This window comes from Epinephelus fuscoguttatus, linkage group LG16 (genome assembly GCF_011397635.1).
Source record: "Epinephelus fuscoguttatus linkage group LG16, E.fuscoguttatus.final_Chr_v1".
Taxonomy (NCBI): Eukaryota; Metazoa; Chordata; class Actinopteri; order Perciformes; family Serranidae; genus Epinephelus; species Epinephelus fuscoguttatus.
The window spans coordinates 38,200,880-38,217,395 of NC_064767.1; the positions used below are offsets into that span (position 1 = coordinate 38,200,880).

General features: G+C 41.8%; 1 protein-coding gene across 3 annotated transcripts in view; it reads left to right on the forward strand.

Moving 5' to 3' along the window:
• The first annotated feature begins 487 nt into the window (after positions 1–487).
• Positions 488–16,516, forward strand: part of LOC125903972 (heterogeneous nuclear ribonucleoprotein L-like) — a 118,818-nt gene continuing 102,789 nt past the window's right edge. For 2 of the 3 annotated variants that reach the window (XM_049601214.1, XM_049601215.1), the window contains exon 1: positions 561–1,121. In XM_049601214.1, coding sequence (XP_049457171.1) covers positions 900–1,121 — 222 coding nt within the window. In that variant the 5' untranslated portion in view covers positions 561–899. Of the gene's footprint in view, positions 1,122–16,516 lie in introns of all 3 variants that reach the window. The other variant, XM_049601213.1, reaches the window with a different exon arrangement.

Below are 16,516 nucleotides of genomic sequence, written 5' to 3' on the forward strand. Positions count from 1 at the left end.
TTGATTAAGAGGTTTCAAAGCTATAGCTAAGCAAAAATTGTTTTTTTTTCACTCATCAGGTGAGAAAATAAACCCTGTACAGTTGCTGTCCCATTTGACCATATGTCCCAATCACCCTAAATTCTCTACCTCTTTCATTTTCCCACACCATATGAATAATGCTACTTAGAACACATTAATCACCATGCCTTCAGCTAAATTCCTCACATTTTTGGAGATATCGTTGTCTTTGTCACTTGGCGTGGCCTTTGTTGGGAACGTTTTTGAGATCTATATTGAACAATAAGCAAAGAGCTTTCAGCAAGGTTAGTGCTTTTGGCAAGCCCAACCTATGTCTTGTTATGATGCAGCAAATAGGCTCTCACACACACACACACACACACACACACACACACACACACACACACACACACACACACACACACACACACACACTCTCTCTCTCTCTCTCTCTCCCTCTGTTTTCCTGCGCTCTGCAATTCAGAGTCTGTCTCCACTGTTTTTTTTTTCTGTAGCCCATCATTCCTCTCTCTGCTCCTTCTTTCCGCACTCCTCTGCAGAGCATGGAGAGCTGTCTGTTGACGCATCGTCACGAGCCAATCATACGCCGTCTCTCGAAATGCAGGACCAAACTGACCAATAAGAGAAAAGGACGGGGCGGGATGTGTCCAGTCCACTCACGCCTCCACACATAGAAAATCACTGGTGTTGGAGAGTGACAGAGAGACAGACAGGGACAAACTGGAGCCGCGACACGGGGACAGGGATACAAAAAGACACAGACAGACACACGGAGGCTGCTTCACGAGGAGACAATACAGGATAATTGTTGACATGGACGTATCAGTCTGACCATACCCCGACCCGTTCTCTCCAACAGGTCCACTACAGCCGCGAGCATGTCGACGGTTGAAGGAGCCGGCGAGGAAGGGGAGTACGGAAGGGCGGCAAAGCGGCTGAAAACGGATGAGGGAGAGACGGAGCCGGAGGAGAGGGAGGAAGGGGAAGAGGAGCTGGAGGAGGGGGAGGATTCGGACTCCGGCTCGCTGCCCGGTAACGTAGAGTCAGCGGTGGACAACCGGGCCCGGTGGAGCGCCAGCCAATACGGAGCAGGACGGAAGGTAAGGAGTGCAAAAATATTATCTAACATTACCCTGCAGCACAGCATCACAAGCGTCTACGTGCGCACGCGCGCGCCCGTGTGTTTGCTGCCGCTGTCATTGTGTCAGTGAGCATCTCCTATCTGTCACACACCACAGGTTATTCTATGTCAGCAATGTTCATCACAAACAGGATGTAGGTCGGACAGTCCAGGCTACTGTTTTAAATGACAAGTAACAATTCAATTTTTGCATTCAAATTTCAGATTTACTGATATGAGACAATTTAATCACTGTTAATATGGAATTGGAAATGTTGCCACATGCATTATGTCCATGGGCGGATTATCAGATAAGGAGTCCCTAGGCACAGATATGTTAAAGGCCCCACCACTGCTCCCACACAGGAGCAAGACAGACTTTGTCCTCGTTTTGTTGTTGTTTTACATCTGTCTTAAGTTGTTAGCCATCTTTTTGTGGTTTTGTGTCTCTTTAGCCCTTTATACACAGTGATGGTGCTATAGAGCTGTTAAGCAGTCCCTTCTTCGTGCCTCCTAGTGTTGCAACAGTATAAGATTTTCACAGTACGATAACCATCTCAGAAAATATCACGGTTTCACTGTATCACTGCATTACAGAATTTATATTATCACGAATCAGAATGAGCCTTAAAGGAATGAAAGTTGAAGGGTTATTTTTGTTGAACAAATGTTTTATTACTGTAATTAAAACTTGAAACCATTTTTAATGGAAGCTTGTGTAAAAAGTTTGATAATAACTAAAAGAAAAGGGAGATTCTTCGTCCAGTTGCATTTTTTTCCCCCAGTATCGTAGATAAGCAGGTGTACACAGTAAGATAAATGTCAATTTCTATAACACAGTATACCTTAAAATTGGTGTATCACTGCGACCCTGTGCCTCCCTTGCATTTTTATACAGAACCAAACAACAGAAGCGTCTTGCCACTCCAGTGAGTGATTTTACACAACGTGCAGACATAGCAGAAGCAAAAGAGGTGTAACAGACGTGACATGTAACACAACAGATTGGTCTCTAGTGTGACATATAACATACCTGTTGGCAGGGCTTTTTAAACAATAACACTGGCATAACACAGCAACAATAATCATTTAAAGTCCCTGTTATATGGCTGCTGATCTCGTCCTCTGCTTAGAGGGTAAGGAGCTCCTGAACCTCATTGTTCTCACAATTTCCGGACATTTTTGGCTGCTGCTCTTTTTTTTTTTTGTTACTCAGCTGCTAACTGCTAGCAGCTGCTTTTGAAATCTTTAGCACATCATCAAAACATCACACCTGTGTTGCCCGTGATCCCACCCTGAGGGCTTTTTCATTTATACAGACATCGTTTCGGCGTTGTCCCTACCTCCAACGGCAGCTTAGAGGTGAGACAACTCTGTCTCTTAATTCTGCAAGTATGCCTTTTACACAGAATGGCAGGGTGGCATAATGACATGAAATTCCCTCCTTGAAGAGGCAGTGTAATCAGCTGCTGGTAACAAAGTCTTTGTGAACCAAATGGTGCTGGTAAGTAGGTTTTGTTACCGCTGAACAGAGCCAGGCTAGTTGTTAAACCCCTCTCCAGTCTTTGTGCTAAGGTAAGCTAAGCAGCTGCTAGTTGAAGTAATTTTGTGGCCTTTTTGGTCATTTTTCATCTCACAAGTCATTTTGTGTCTCTTTATGGTAGTTTTGCCTGTTTTTGTTATGATTTTGTGTCTATTATTAGTTCCTTTGTGTCATTTTCTGGTCTTTTTGTGTCCCTTTGAGGTAATTTTGAGTCTCTTCCTGGTTTGTAATTTGAATGTCATTTTGCAGATGAAGGCCAGGGGAGGCCTCTGACAGCGTGGGCCCCTGGGCCTGTGCCCAGTAGGCCTGTTCAGTAATCCATTCAGGATTATGTCCCACTTTTTAGATGAATTTTCATGTTTTTTTAAGTACACAAATTGTACTTGTACATCAATCAATCCAGGTCTGGCTCAGTTATTTTGGTTAAAGTTCCTCTCCCTGATATTGCTACACTGCAGATATCAGTGGGTCCTCTCAGCTCACCAACATGGGAGAGGCCGGGACACGCATCTTTAGCTGCCTGAAAACCGTGAGGTCAGGCACTGGGTGTTACTCCTATGCCTACCTGGTCCCTACTTTTAAAAGAACGACGCATGTTGCATCTGACGATTGCTAAGCGACCATAACCAGCACCATATCATAGCCTACTTACTAGAAATCCTGAGTGCAGGGCTGATCTTCTTCCAGATGTTATTTTTTTGTGTGTGTATGAGGCCTAAAATATTGTCTGTGAGACAGGTGTAAAGCTCTGGGTAGGCCTGCTCTAAAGTGATCAACTTCTCCATATTTACCACAGACTGATATTTACAGAAGAAGGGAAAGATATCTACTGGCTGTGATTAGTTGTTCCCTTCACATAGGGATGCAACGATCACCAGTAAAATGATGGTAAAAAAAAAAAAAGGCAAAATTCCTGATGGTTAGTATTACCGTTTCAGATTTTAATTATCATTAAAACCGTGTTTGATTACCGCACTTTGAAAAACTCACGGTGATATTGCTCATTACCTTGAAAAGCAGCAGCAATCCCCTAGATGCAGGTACGCATGCGCAGTTTGCAATGCTTGGCCTCTGACATATGGCTGAAGGCACCCGCATGGACAGTGCTCCGGAGATTTTTCCCCTCTAAAAGGTCTGAAGTCTGGACATATTTTGGAATTTATAAGGATGCTGAGGGGAAACTAATTGAAAATAGTCACCCTGTCTGCAGAAAATGCAGAAAAAATGTCTCAGCGAAGGGGGGTAACACTTGAAATTTGATGAGCCATCTCCGTGACCACCACCCACAACTATACTTAAAATACTTAAAATACTTAAAATACTTAAACTTAATAAACTTAAAACTTAAAACTTAAACTTACAGCGAGTGTACCTGTGCCTGGTACACACTACACAACTTTTCTGCCCATTCTGAAAGTCACTATGTCACATTATACAATTGTGGGGTCCTAAAATCGTGCCGTGACTTGGCTGACAGACATGAAACACTACACTATGGTCCACACCAGTTATCCCTGGTCGTCTTTCATGACGAGTGTAATGTCATTGGGTTATTCTTGTCCTATTTTTATTACTTTTACTATCATTTCAGTCACTGTGTCTGTTCATGTGCCAGCCGAAATGTTGTTGTAGTCACCTAAAAAGCGCCAGCAGACAGCAGGAGCTTCATTTGAAGTACCATACGCAAATGTAGAAGCCGCTGAAACCTCCACAACAAGTTCCTACAAATATTTCACAATAAAAGCCTATTTAGAAAGTGGAGGGATTCTCTCAGCTGAGGTCATAAAGAGCTTTTAATTTGAAACCAATTCAGGAAGTGTTGAGTTTGAAATGACGGCGCGATGCATTAACTTTATTTGCTGTAATATGGCCGGCGCGGCTGCAGGAGGATCACAGCAGCCAGTTTTGGTCAAAAATGATAAAGGAAAAAGCGCTCTTTGGAAATATTTAATGAAGTGAACACAGCACGCTGCAGATGGCAGGTACAGCCCCTCCCCTCACTAGCAGCTGAGCAGCTGGTGTCGCTAGCATCAAACTAAAATATAACTTCTAAAGTTAATGTGGGAGCTAAGCAGAAAACTTTATCAGTCATGCCCGTCTGTAACATTAATAGACAATGTTAGTTTAACAGGACAACACAATCACGTGTGTCTGAAAAGTTATGTTAACTGTAAAGTCACAGATTGAAGCTGAAAAAACGTTTGGTTTCTCCCGTAACACCTGGTTCTCTTATCACATAGTGAGGTAGAAACAGGAGCATCCTGAGCCTCAACTACCAACTCTATTTGATCAGCAATGAAAATATGGTGCCAGTTCACCAGAAGCACAGAAAATAAACAGGGCTGTAGATAAATACATCTGTATGGACAGATCTTTTATTCTGGTTATTTATTATTTTGAGGGGATTTTTTGTTGTTATCATTGATGTTACTGTTCTGATGTTTATTTAAAAAAATGACATGCCTAATTTTTTGCTGCTGTATCGAAAATGGTATTGAGTATTGAATATTTTCCTGGGTATCGATATTGAGTTTGAAATTTTAGTATCATGACAACCCTACTTCTGACTGGATTTGGCAAAAACTTGATTTATCAACTGGCTCTGTTGGTGATGAGGAAGATGTTCCCTGGTGTTTTTGTTATGCTAATTGGCTCAATGAGTGTGTCTGTCAAGGTGAATTATCATGCCCACTCAAAGCGTTTGGGGTAGCAGCGGGGCCAGACGTTTATAGAGAGCTAAATGGTACATTGAGCTCACCAGGCTCCTGTTGTACAGAAGCACGTTGTGTGAACATGGTGCCAGCATCATATGTGTGCAAGTATGTTTTCTTTTTGATCAGTGAATTGTGTTATAATGAACACGTCACTGATCAAAAATATCTCATGTTGCACATCCCAACTTTCATGTCGCAAATTTGTTTGAAACTGGTTCAGGGGTGATTTGGCGTTATAGTTCACATGTTTTTGCCTCATTGCTGAGTAGTAGTGGAGCATTTTGTGAAATACACCTTTTTGCTTTCTCTCTGAAGCCCTTATTAGACAGGAATTGTGCAAATTTGCAGGAAAGCCCAATCAGTCTTTTTTCAGCATTGGCAGTATAAAAACAAAAACGGGGAGGGCGGAAAATTGCCGCCTTCCTACTTTTGTTTATACAGAATGTAATGGGGGCGTGAGCAAGTGACAAAACATTGACGTGGGAGGGAAGCCACGGCTAAGTCAGGCGACGGTAGTCAGACGGCGATTCTCTCGTAAATCGGCCTGTTCTTCACCGTCCCCGTCATCTGACGGTTAATGGCCTCTTTGTTTGCAAAGTTGCCCATCTTTACAGTGTCTGTCGGGTTTGCGTTTCCCTCTTGCTACTAGCTGCTCGCTAATTCCTGCTATCAGCTGTTTCCTGTTTATCCACCGCCAGTGGCTCGCACGTGCGGCGTCATCAACAGCTCCTCCCACAATTCTTCAACAGCCTCTCCCATTGCGGAAGGCCGCCTCGGTCTGTTTAAACTTAAAGGGTTCTGCCAATATGACTACCCTCTGAAAAGGAAAATTGGCCGCCTCGGATCAACTCGCTTTTCCGCCTCTGTGTATAAATGCTCACAGCTGGCTGGCAAATTGGCTCAACATTCGCGGAAAATCTGGCAGTGTAAAAGGGGCTTGAGAGTGACATGTCCTCTGGAGTGTGGAAGCAGGGGAAAACAGCCAACCTGGATCTGTCCACTAGGGCTGTAGTCAACCAAAGAAAATCTTGGCCGACTAAAGTCGTTCATAACTTTCAACTAATCGGTTAGTCATGGGAAAAAAAAAGCACATTATTTTTACTCCTGTGGTAGTGTGTCTGTGTCACTCTGCAGTTACAACCCCAAAACACTAGTCGGTGATGGAGGACTCTGTTCAGCACTGTAAAGTTTAGTTGATTCAAAGCACACATTAAATATGGCTTAATAGAGACAATTTTAAACACAAGTACACAAATTGGCTTCACTATAAATTGCAGAATTGACAGACAAACACTTTTACATTGTATAAATTAAGCCTAGCTTCTAGTGATCTTTTCCTCTTCTCATATAAAACCAGGGACAACAGCAACATTTAACAAAGGTAACGGTACATAATTTGGCTTTGGTCTTATACTAAACAAGTTTTCCAAGCAAATACAACATGCTAACGTTATTACACGGTTTCCGCGGGTCATTAAAAAGCATTAAAGTCATTAAAGTCATTAAATAGATTTTGCGAAAATTAAGGCTTTAAATGGCATTAAAAAGCATTAAATTTGATGTCCAGAGGCATTAAAAAATTAAATACACTTGATGGAAAAACCTCCCATTGTTATTCACGATTTATTTTGATTATATCAACATTTAATAATTTTGATTGGAAGTATAATGTGATGATTGACAGGTGGAACCCTTTAATTGGCTATTGTTTACGGTAGGGCCGTAACGGTACATGTATTTGTGTCGAACCGTTCGGTACGCGACTTTCGGTTCAGCACGACCCTGTACCGAATCATTGGGCGCAGGATATTATTTTATTTTATTTTGTTTTATTTTTATTCCGTTTTTGCGAGCCAAACCATTTAAAATATCTAGTTAACCGGTAACCGAATATATTCGGCCGAATATTGTAAAAAAACACACATTCGGTATTCGGTGGAATAAGTTAAAAGCAAGGCCGAATAATAGCGGCATTTTGATAACGCAATCAAACAGCGTGCCGTGACGGGCGGAATAAAATGTCGGTAGTATGGCGATCCGTCTGTCACCGCACTCGCATTTGCGACTAAAAATAGCTTTGAGCGAGCAAAATAGGCTTAAATCATTCAGCACGCTGTGCGAGCAGCCTACAGATTTCAACCACCAGCAGAAACGAAAGGCGAATCCCACCGATTGTGGGTTGAACGGGGGTCACAGACACAGACAGTAACGTTAATGTATTCCTGTCAAATACGGCGGCCATCGGCTTACCGGGCGACGGAGAAGTCAGTTCCAATAATATCCTCTTCTTGGTGTCATGACTGCCCAGAAGTACCTGAACAGCCGAGCCACCCTAACACAGACTGTATGTGATGTGTCAGAGGAGAAACGAGCCTTTCACATTTCTCTCTTTCTGGCAGTAACGGTTCACAAACTTCACCGCACTTTAGGGACTGTTCATTACTTATGAAAGGACTGTCAGGGGAGGAGGGTGGCTGGTTGATTTTTATTTTATTTATTTATTTTATTTTGATCCCCTATATTTTATTGATGCTGTTTTTGAAGTATGAATAAGTCAGTAAGTAATTTATTCCATTGAAATATCATTGATGTATTATAGAAAAGTGATTTATCTTTTTATAAATGACAAAAGGCACATCTGCCTCATTTTCGCTGTGGTATCGTGATACTGCTCAGAACCATGATATTTTCATTGGTATTGTACAGTGGGTCCCAATTTTGGTACCACGACAACACTAATCTGGAGGGGGTTCATCTGCAAAAACTAATGAAAAACTAAACAATGATATTCGGTATTCAGTACTCGGTGTTCTGCCAAGCGTTTAATAATATTCGGCTTTGGCCACAAATTTTCATTTCGGTGCATCCCTACTTTGGTTTCAGGGTAAAATACAAAGATGGAAATAAACAAGTTGACAAGACAAAAGCAGTGTGCTGACACTGCAGAACAGCGGTCGGGTTTGTACTTGGAAACACGTCTAACATGCTAACGCATCTAAAGTGACACCACCCGAGTTTGAACGTTAACCGGCACGACTAGAAAAAGCAATCTGGTGCAAACTACGATATCGTTGTCGTTTAAAAAGAAAGAGCGTTTCCCTGACCATTGCGCTAAAGAAATAACCAACGTCATTTGAGTTGAGTAAAATTTTTTAAGCTGCACTTTAGATATAAGCATGTTTTGTTTACTGCACTTTAACAAAGTGGGAAAGCTAAGTAAGTTCCTAGTAAAACTGAATCTGAGCAGGCTTTAAAGCTGACCAGTTGCACTATACTTTTTATTTTAATTGAGTAAAACTGTTTAAGCAGAAATTTATATTTATATTTTTCATTCAAAAAATGTGAAAAAGCAGGATTTTATATATATTTGTTTCATTCAAAAATTGGGTAAAAAGAGTTAACTGCTGTGGTGGTATGTTTTACCAATATGTTACCAATAAGTAAAAGATATTTAATAGTAATAGTAGTAGTTAATAGTATTTTTTTCATTACTGTACCGGAAAAAAAAAACGAACCGTGACTTGTGTACCGAGGTACGTACCGAACCATGATTTTTGTGTACCGTTACACCCCTAGTTTACGGCCGGTGCACGAAGTCACGACACTGGATGCTTGGAATGCAACGTCCTGTGAGCATGCTCATGCTGTGGCGAAAGAGCGGAGGGAATATTAGCAAATGTCAGAAAAATGAGAAAATGCAAATTTCAGCAGAAGTGGTTGGATGAGGAACTATTCAGAACCTGGTTGAGGCGATTAAAGGCAGGCAGCAGTTAACTGTGCCGAATTTCTTTGCCGTGACCAGCAAAGCCACTTCTGCTGTCACCACCACAACTGCAGCTGCTGCTGCTACCACCACCACACCTGCCGCTACAGTGACCGCCTCCAGCCTTTTCAGGTTAGAGTTAGTTTTTCACATCATTCTTCAGGCTGGTTTTGTTATTTTTGAAATGTGCAAATAAATTCTGAGACTGTGAACCGTCTTGTGAGCCATTTCTAATTCACTATAGAGTAGGGATGGGCTGTATGACCTAAAATTTATATCACGGAATAAATCGAATCCCTTCACGGTAACGGTATATATCGCGGTATAAATTTAAGTGTAAAAGTTATAATAGAAGTGTTTCTGAATGGGTTTTGTAGTCCCTTAGCAAAGCTAAATTGATAAAAAAAACAACAACAACAACAACAAAAGCAAAGATATAATGTATTTTTTAGAGCATTTATTGTGCAGAATGCAAATCTCAAAACTCAAAATTAAAACCCAGTACTCTATGGTGCAAAATGTCCCCTGGGATCTATATCAAAAGGTAATTTCCTTCTTTTAGCAAAATCCTAAATGACTGACTTGTGTTTTTTCCACCTGGACCTTTATGCTCTGCCATTTCTCCTCTAATCATCACGCTGTAACCTGTGACAGGCTGCTATGATACCACAACTATCACACATTCACATATGGAGTTTTTTGTGGAGCCCCTAGCGTCACATAGGTTTTCATTACCAAAGGTTTATGACAAACTCTCTTGCCGAAAACCAACTCCCGTGTGCGCACGGTGAGAGAGGAGAGGGAGAGACCCTGTGCTGCTGCCAGAGGAGACACTGAGTGAGTTCCCTCTGAGCGGTAAGTCGCTAAAAGAGTCTGAGAAGTCCGGGGCTGTTCATAAGACATTAAGTCACTCACTCACAAGTTCTCCAGCAATACATGTTGCATGTGCTACGCTAAATCACGGACGTGAACCAGCTCCTCTTGCTCCGCTGTCTCTCTGCTCGCAGCCATTTTCACACTGAGGCAGGTGTGATGATGTCATCGACGATAGGACGGTAGAGCGCAAATCTCTACCATGGGCCAAATTTATATCATTTCTACCGTCTACCGTCTAGTGACAGTTAATGTAAATTTAGATTTTCTCAAATATTCAAGATTAGCATTGTCAAATGCTTACAATATTGTCTATATATATATATATATATATATATATATATAAAATAAATAAAAAACTGTATCTGCGGTTGGACATGGGCATTAAATTTGTTTAAAGTGGCATTAAAAAGGGCATTAAAAAGCATTAAATTAGATTTGCTGATACCTGCAGATACCCTGTATTAGCGCCAGCCTATGGAATTTGACATTGTATACATTAGCCTAACAACTAGCGATCTTTCCCTTCTCTCATATAAAGCCAGGGACAACAGCAACATTTATCAAAGATAACCTCACACAATTTGGCTCCATTACAACTGAGAACATTCACCGACAAAACAACAGTCACACTAAACACGTTTTCCAAACAAATACAACATGCTAACGTTATTAGCGCCAGCCTATGGCATTTTACATTGCATAAATTAGCCTAGCAACGAGCGGAGATTTCCTCTGTTCATATGAAGCCAGGATAAATCACACACAAGACTTGAAATGCTATATTAGTGGAGGCTTTACTGTCTTCACAATTTATTGTTTCTTATCTGTGTAATACAAGTAAACTAGTCCATATCCATTGAGTACAGCATACCATGCCATGACTGAGTCATACCAAAAATTAGCGAACGGTCGCATTTTAGCCATTTTTAAGCATTTTTCTGTTGTTGTAGCGCCACCAAGTTGCCAATTAGAGTTAAATTTCTCCAGTCACCTTGAGGTGTCCTGTTCTATCTACTAAGTTTAATAAAAATCAATATGGCGGTTAGGCCTAGATAAGAACAGGGTGTCTGCGGGATCTTAAAAAGTATTAAAAGTTGATAAATCAAATGTCGGAAAATTAAGGCCATTAAAAAGTCTTAATCGCTATTTTATGAAGCATTAAAAAAAAAGTCCAAAAAAGTTAATAACTTAAAAATTATGGCGAAAAGGTAGTTTCTTGCAACCCTAGAATTAAGATAAAAATATTCACAAATGAAAAAACACTTCTGGTTGCTGATAAGTAGTGTTTAACTTTTGATTTAACACTAAAAATTAAAACCCTCGGCGCGCACTGCAGTGCAAGCAGACAGATGCGCGACTCAGAGCAGCATGTGTCACTGACACCAGACTCAGAGCGCAGCGGACCGGTGAAAAATGTCACCATCAGCATATTATTTTACATCAATAAAATCTATTTTATCATTATTTTGAGTCACATTGTTGAAAGAATTTAGTCGTCTGTGTTCAAGCAGGATAATAGGTCTCCATTCATTGCATGATGGGCTTTCTATTTCTTTGTCGGAGATGTTTTCTTTTTTAATTACACGATAGCTATTCTCCCTTAACTCACCAGTAAAGAATACCTTTATCCATTTCAAATAACCCGTGGCAATAATAATATCCCTGTTCTCTGATTTACTGTGAAACTTTTTTAAGCAATTCATGCAACAATCAGACCAGATTACTTCTTTACTCGGCCTAATGGGGCCGGCCTTTATTTGTCAACCAACCAAAAACAATCAATCAATTAAAAACACAAACTGGAACTGGAACATGAAATCTTATATGCCTAACAAACATTGCTTCTTGTTCTTTGAATTTACATATGGCTAAAGGGGAAAAAAACAACCGTAAACGGATGGCATGATTAGTGTTGCGGTCAAGGTCCCCCAAAAAAACAGGAGAAAAAAAAAGGCAGAATATTCGATTTTTTTTTTTTTTTTTCACAATCAAATCCCGTGCCATCGAACGAAGCTTCAAAGCTTCAAATTTTTTGGGTCAGCCCTAAATCCCACATGCAAGGGGCTAGCCATAAGGTTGTTGTTTTCAGCAAGTTGGCCTTGAATAGCTGATGTTGAGCTGTAGAGCTGTGTTACTTGTTATGACCTAAGGTGTATTTTAATAAACCTGCCTTTGGTTTAATTTATTCTTTCAAGCTTTATTCCTTCGCATCTTATCTGAGTTCTATTGTATGTTTGTGCTCCATTGATTTAATTGCAAACTACAACTGTTTAGTACATTAAACATGTGTTGCTGCTAACGACAGCTTGAAGTGGCGATGAGGTCTTAAGGTTTTTTGGAAGGTCTTAAAAAAGTCTTAAAAAGGTATTGAAATTAACCTCAGGATTCCTGCATATACCCTGAAGAAATTAGCTCTCTAGCACCCCCATTTTGTTTGATGGGGTCAATAATGGAGGGGTCCCCTCAGATTATGTGTGGTCATATGCCTACAAAGTTGCGTGGTGATCGGTGAAACCCTTGAGATGTTATACACCTTTATGTGATGAGCCACGCCCTCCACAATATTTATTGTGTTATAGAAGCTCAGTTTTAGTAATTTTTCCAACTTTTGCCAAGAGGGAACTTCAGATATTGGTCCCTAGATTATGTTCACTGAGTTTCATGCAGATCGGTCAAACTTCCTAGGAAGAGATCGATTTTAAGTGTTTTTCCAACAATTCAAAATAGTGGAAAATCTATATAATCGGAAGATATGGGTTCTTGAGGCACATTTGTTCCTCACGAGGAGAGGCATCTCTGTGCAAAGTTTCATGTCTCTACGACATACGGGGCATGAGATACGCCCATTCAAAGTTTGCAATTTCAACTGGTTGCTATAGCGCCCCCCTTTGGCCAATTAATGTAATATTGCTTCATTCACATCCTCCAGCGTTGTTTCGGGGCGTGGAGGCTCCGTAGGATCCCTTGATATCCATGGCGGGGAATCTGAGATGAGGCCGGTGGCCGGATGGATGATATTCCACAGGGAAGCGCACCTGTTTCGCAGAGTTTGAGCAGTGTAAAATGCCGTGGTAGGCCAAATACGCAGAGGACTTCTGGCTCATTTCTCACTCACTGGCATAATGTAGGGACTGATCTACCTGGGCTCAGCTGATCGAGCCATCCCACTGGCCGAGCTATTTTTCCCAACAAAAGCCCATTGTAGGTGTAATGCGCTTCCAATCCACTAGGTAATGCTGTATTAACCGCCAATACACACAAGGTTACACAAGAAAAAGAAGAAGCGAGAATTAAACCGGGTGGAGCTCTTAAACCGGACCAAACCGGTTAAACCAGAAGTCAGCACAAGCCTAGGGGTGGGCGATATATATCGTTAACGATATCGTCACTGTTGTTTTAACGATGTGCAAATTTACGTTATCGAGTATGCAAATGACTTCACAAAAAAAACTGAAAACACACGTTGAAAGGTTGAAACCCCACACATTCACTGAACAAGAGTTACGTAACTTGCGTGCAGCAGCATGCCGTAGTACGCCTACGTGGTCACATGATCTCTCACTGGCACCTTCCCGGCAGGTCAGCCTGCTGCTAAACAAACATTAGCGAGACAACATAGCAACACCGGCCACGGATGCTCCAGCAGCTTCGGAAGACGTGGGTCAACTGTAGTGATAGGTCCCAGCCTGTCAGGCTAAAGTTCGCAGTACCGGAAGACCGTCTACAGAGCTACCTAGCCTAGCCACAGTTAGCTGAACGAAGTGGCAACATGGCACAGTTTTAAGTCTCCCTGCCGGAAAAGTTCACCTTCAAGGATGAAGACTGGCCTAAATGGATTAAACGCTTCGACAGATTCCTCTTTGCTTCTGGATTGGGGACCCAAGCAGAAGAGAACTGCAGGAATGTGATCTTTGAGAGAGTAAAGTTTAATCAGTGGCTTCAAGAAACGGGCAAGACCGCCGACAGTTTCATTACGGCGCTGCACTGCCTAGCGGAGCACCGTGGTTACGGGGCTCTACATGATGAGATGGTGAGGGATGGGGTGGGAATCTTTGGGCACCTCACGATTCGATAACGATCACGATTCAGGGGCTACGATTCGATTATAAAACGATTATTGATGCATCTTTAATTTATGTATATTGATGCACTTTTTCACAACACACATTTCTTTTTGTCTCACTGAATAAGCATTCAACCCTTGCAATTTTTAAAAACAGTGCATTTGTAATAAGAAACAGTTGAATTCATTTCCATTATATTTTATTAAACATATAAATGGAAATGCGTGCAAACTGGAGAGTTACAACTTTGTTGTACGGAACCAAAGGTAACAACAGGTATCTTAAATCACAAGATAAAATGCGCAGTTAGAGTAGCAAATGATTTGGTAGCAACAGACGTCCACGCATCACATGTAACTGTGATCCTACCTGCCTTCAGCAGCGAGGCCATGACTTCTGTTTTGGTTTGGTTGTAGAGTGTCGGGATGGCCGTGTCGGTGAAATAGCGTTGGGTTGGGATGGTGTATCTGGGCTCCAGTGTATGCAGCAGTGCTCGAAATCCCTGATTTTCCACAACAGACTAAGGACGCAAATCCTTGGCAATAAATGCCTGCGATGGCCTTCGTAATTCGCTTCGCCTTTTCCGATGAGGGTGGCAGCTTTCTAATTGCTTCCTTGATTGTTCTCTGGTTGGTAGCGCCACTAGTAGTCGCAGCAACAACAGCTGGCCGTCTCCCTGACTCCTCCGTCGGGTGGAATCGAGTTACATGGCTTCTCATTGTGTTGCCAAAGTATTTTATTTTAGCACGACACAGCTTACATATAACGTGGCTCTTGTCCAGTTTGCTTCCGCCGTCAACGTTGTAGAAGCCGAAGTGTTTCAGCCATGTTTGTTTTCCTCTGTGCGCGTGTCAGCGTGTCCACTCCAGGTGCGCATCCCAAGGTGTCCCGGAGATGACGCGTACCGCGCTTCTTAGTTACGCATTATTTAGAACCTCCTGTATTACTCTAATTAACAATCAATCAATCAATCAATCAATTTTATTTATAAAGCCCAATATCACAAATCACAATTTGCCTCACAGGGCTTTACAGCATACGACATCCCTCTGTCCTTAAGACCCTCACAGCGGATAAGGAAAAACTCCCCCAAAAAACCCCTTTAACGGGGAAAAAAAAAAACGGTAGAAACCTCAGGAAGAGCAACTGAGGAGGGATCCCTCTGCCAGGACGGACAGACGTGCAATAGATGTCGTACAGAACAGATCAGCATAATAAATTAACAGTAATCCATATGACACAATGAGACAGAGAGAGAGAGAGAGATGCAGGTAATGACAGTATCTTACAACAACATTAATGAAAGTAATAATATTATAGTTATAGTTCTGGTTACTGCGGTACAATATGTTGAAAGTATGTATTAATACCTGGCAGTATACATGTGTGACAATAATCATATGTGTATAATAACAGAAGAAGTATGACTAATGACTAATGATGGCAGCAGCAGCAGGAGGCATCTGGCGGGACCACGGCAGCAGCACAACCACACACGTCACGCTGTCCAGGCACCGCTGCGGTATGAGTTAATCTGAGAGACAGTGGAGCACAAAGGCTCCGGAGAAGAAGCCGAGTTAGTGACATCCAGAATGGCCAGGTTAGCTAGATGCAGTAATAGGATACGAGAGAGAGAGAGAGAGAAGGAGAGAAGGGGCCTGGTGTATTATAGAGGGGTCCTCCGGCAGACTAGGCCTAAGTCAGCCTAACTAAGGGCTGGTACAGGACAAGCCTGAGCCAGCCCTAACTATAAGCTTTATCAAAGAGGAAAGTCTTAAGTCTAGTCTTAAATGTGGAGATGGTGTCTGCCTCCCGGACCGTAACAGGAAGATGATTCCACAGGAGAGGAGCCTGATAGCTGAAGGCTCTGGCTCCTGATCTACTTTTGGAGACTTTAGGGACCACGAGTAACCCTGCGTTCTCAGAGCGCAGTGTTCTGGTGGGATAATAAGGCACTCTGAGCTCTCTAAGATATGACGGAGCTTGACCATTTAGAGCTTTATAAGTTAACAGTAGAATTTTAAATTCAATTCTGGATTTTACAGGGAGCCAGTGCAGAGAAGCTAAAACAGGAGAGATATGATCGCGTTTCTTAGTTCCTGTTAGTACACGTGCTGCGGCAAAATTCATGACCTCCTGCCCTCAGATAGTACCTATCTAACCTCAAACACAGCTGTAAAATCTAATATATATTTAGATTGCTTCTCCCCAATTTCTCTTCAAGAATTGACTGCAGTGATTTCTTCATCCAAATCATCAACGTGTCTCTTAGACCCCATCCCAACTAGGCTACTTAAGGAGGTCTTACCTATAGTTAACACTCATATATTAGATATGATCAATATATCCTTATTAACAGGCTATGTACCACAGTCTTTTAAGGTAGCTGTAATTAAACCTCTACTAAAAAAGCCC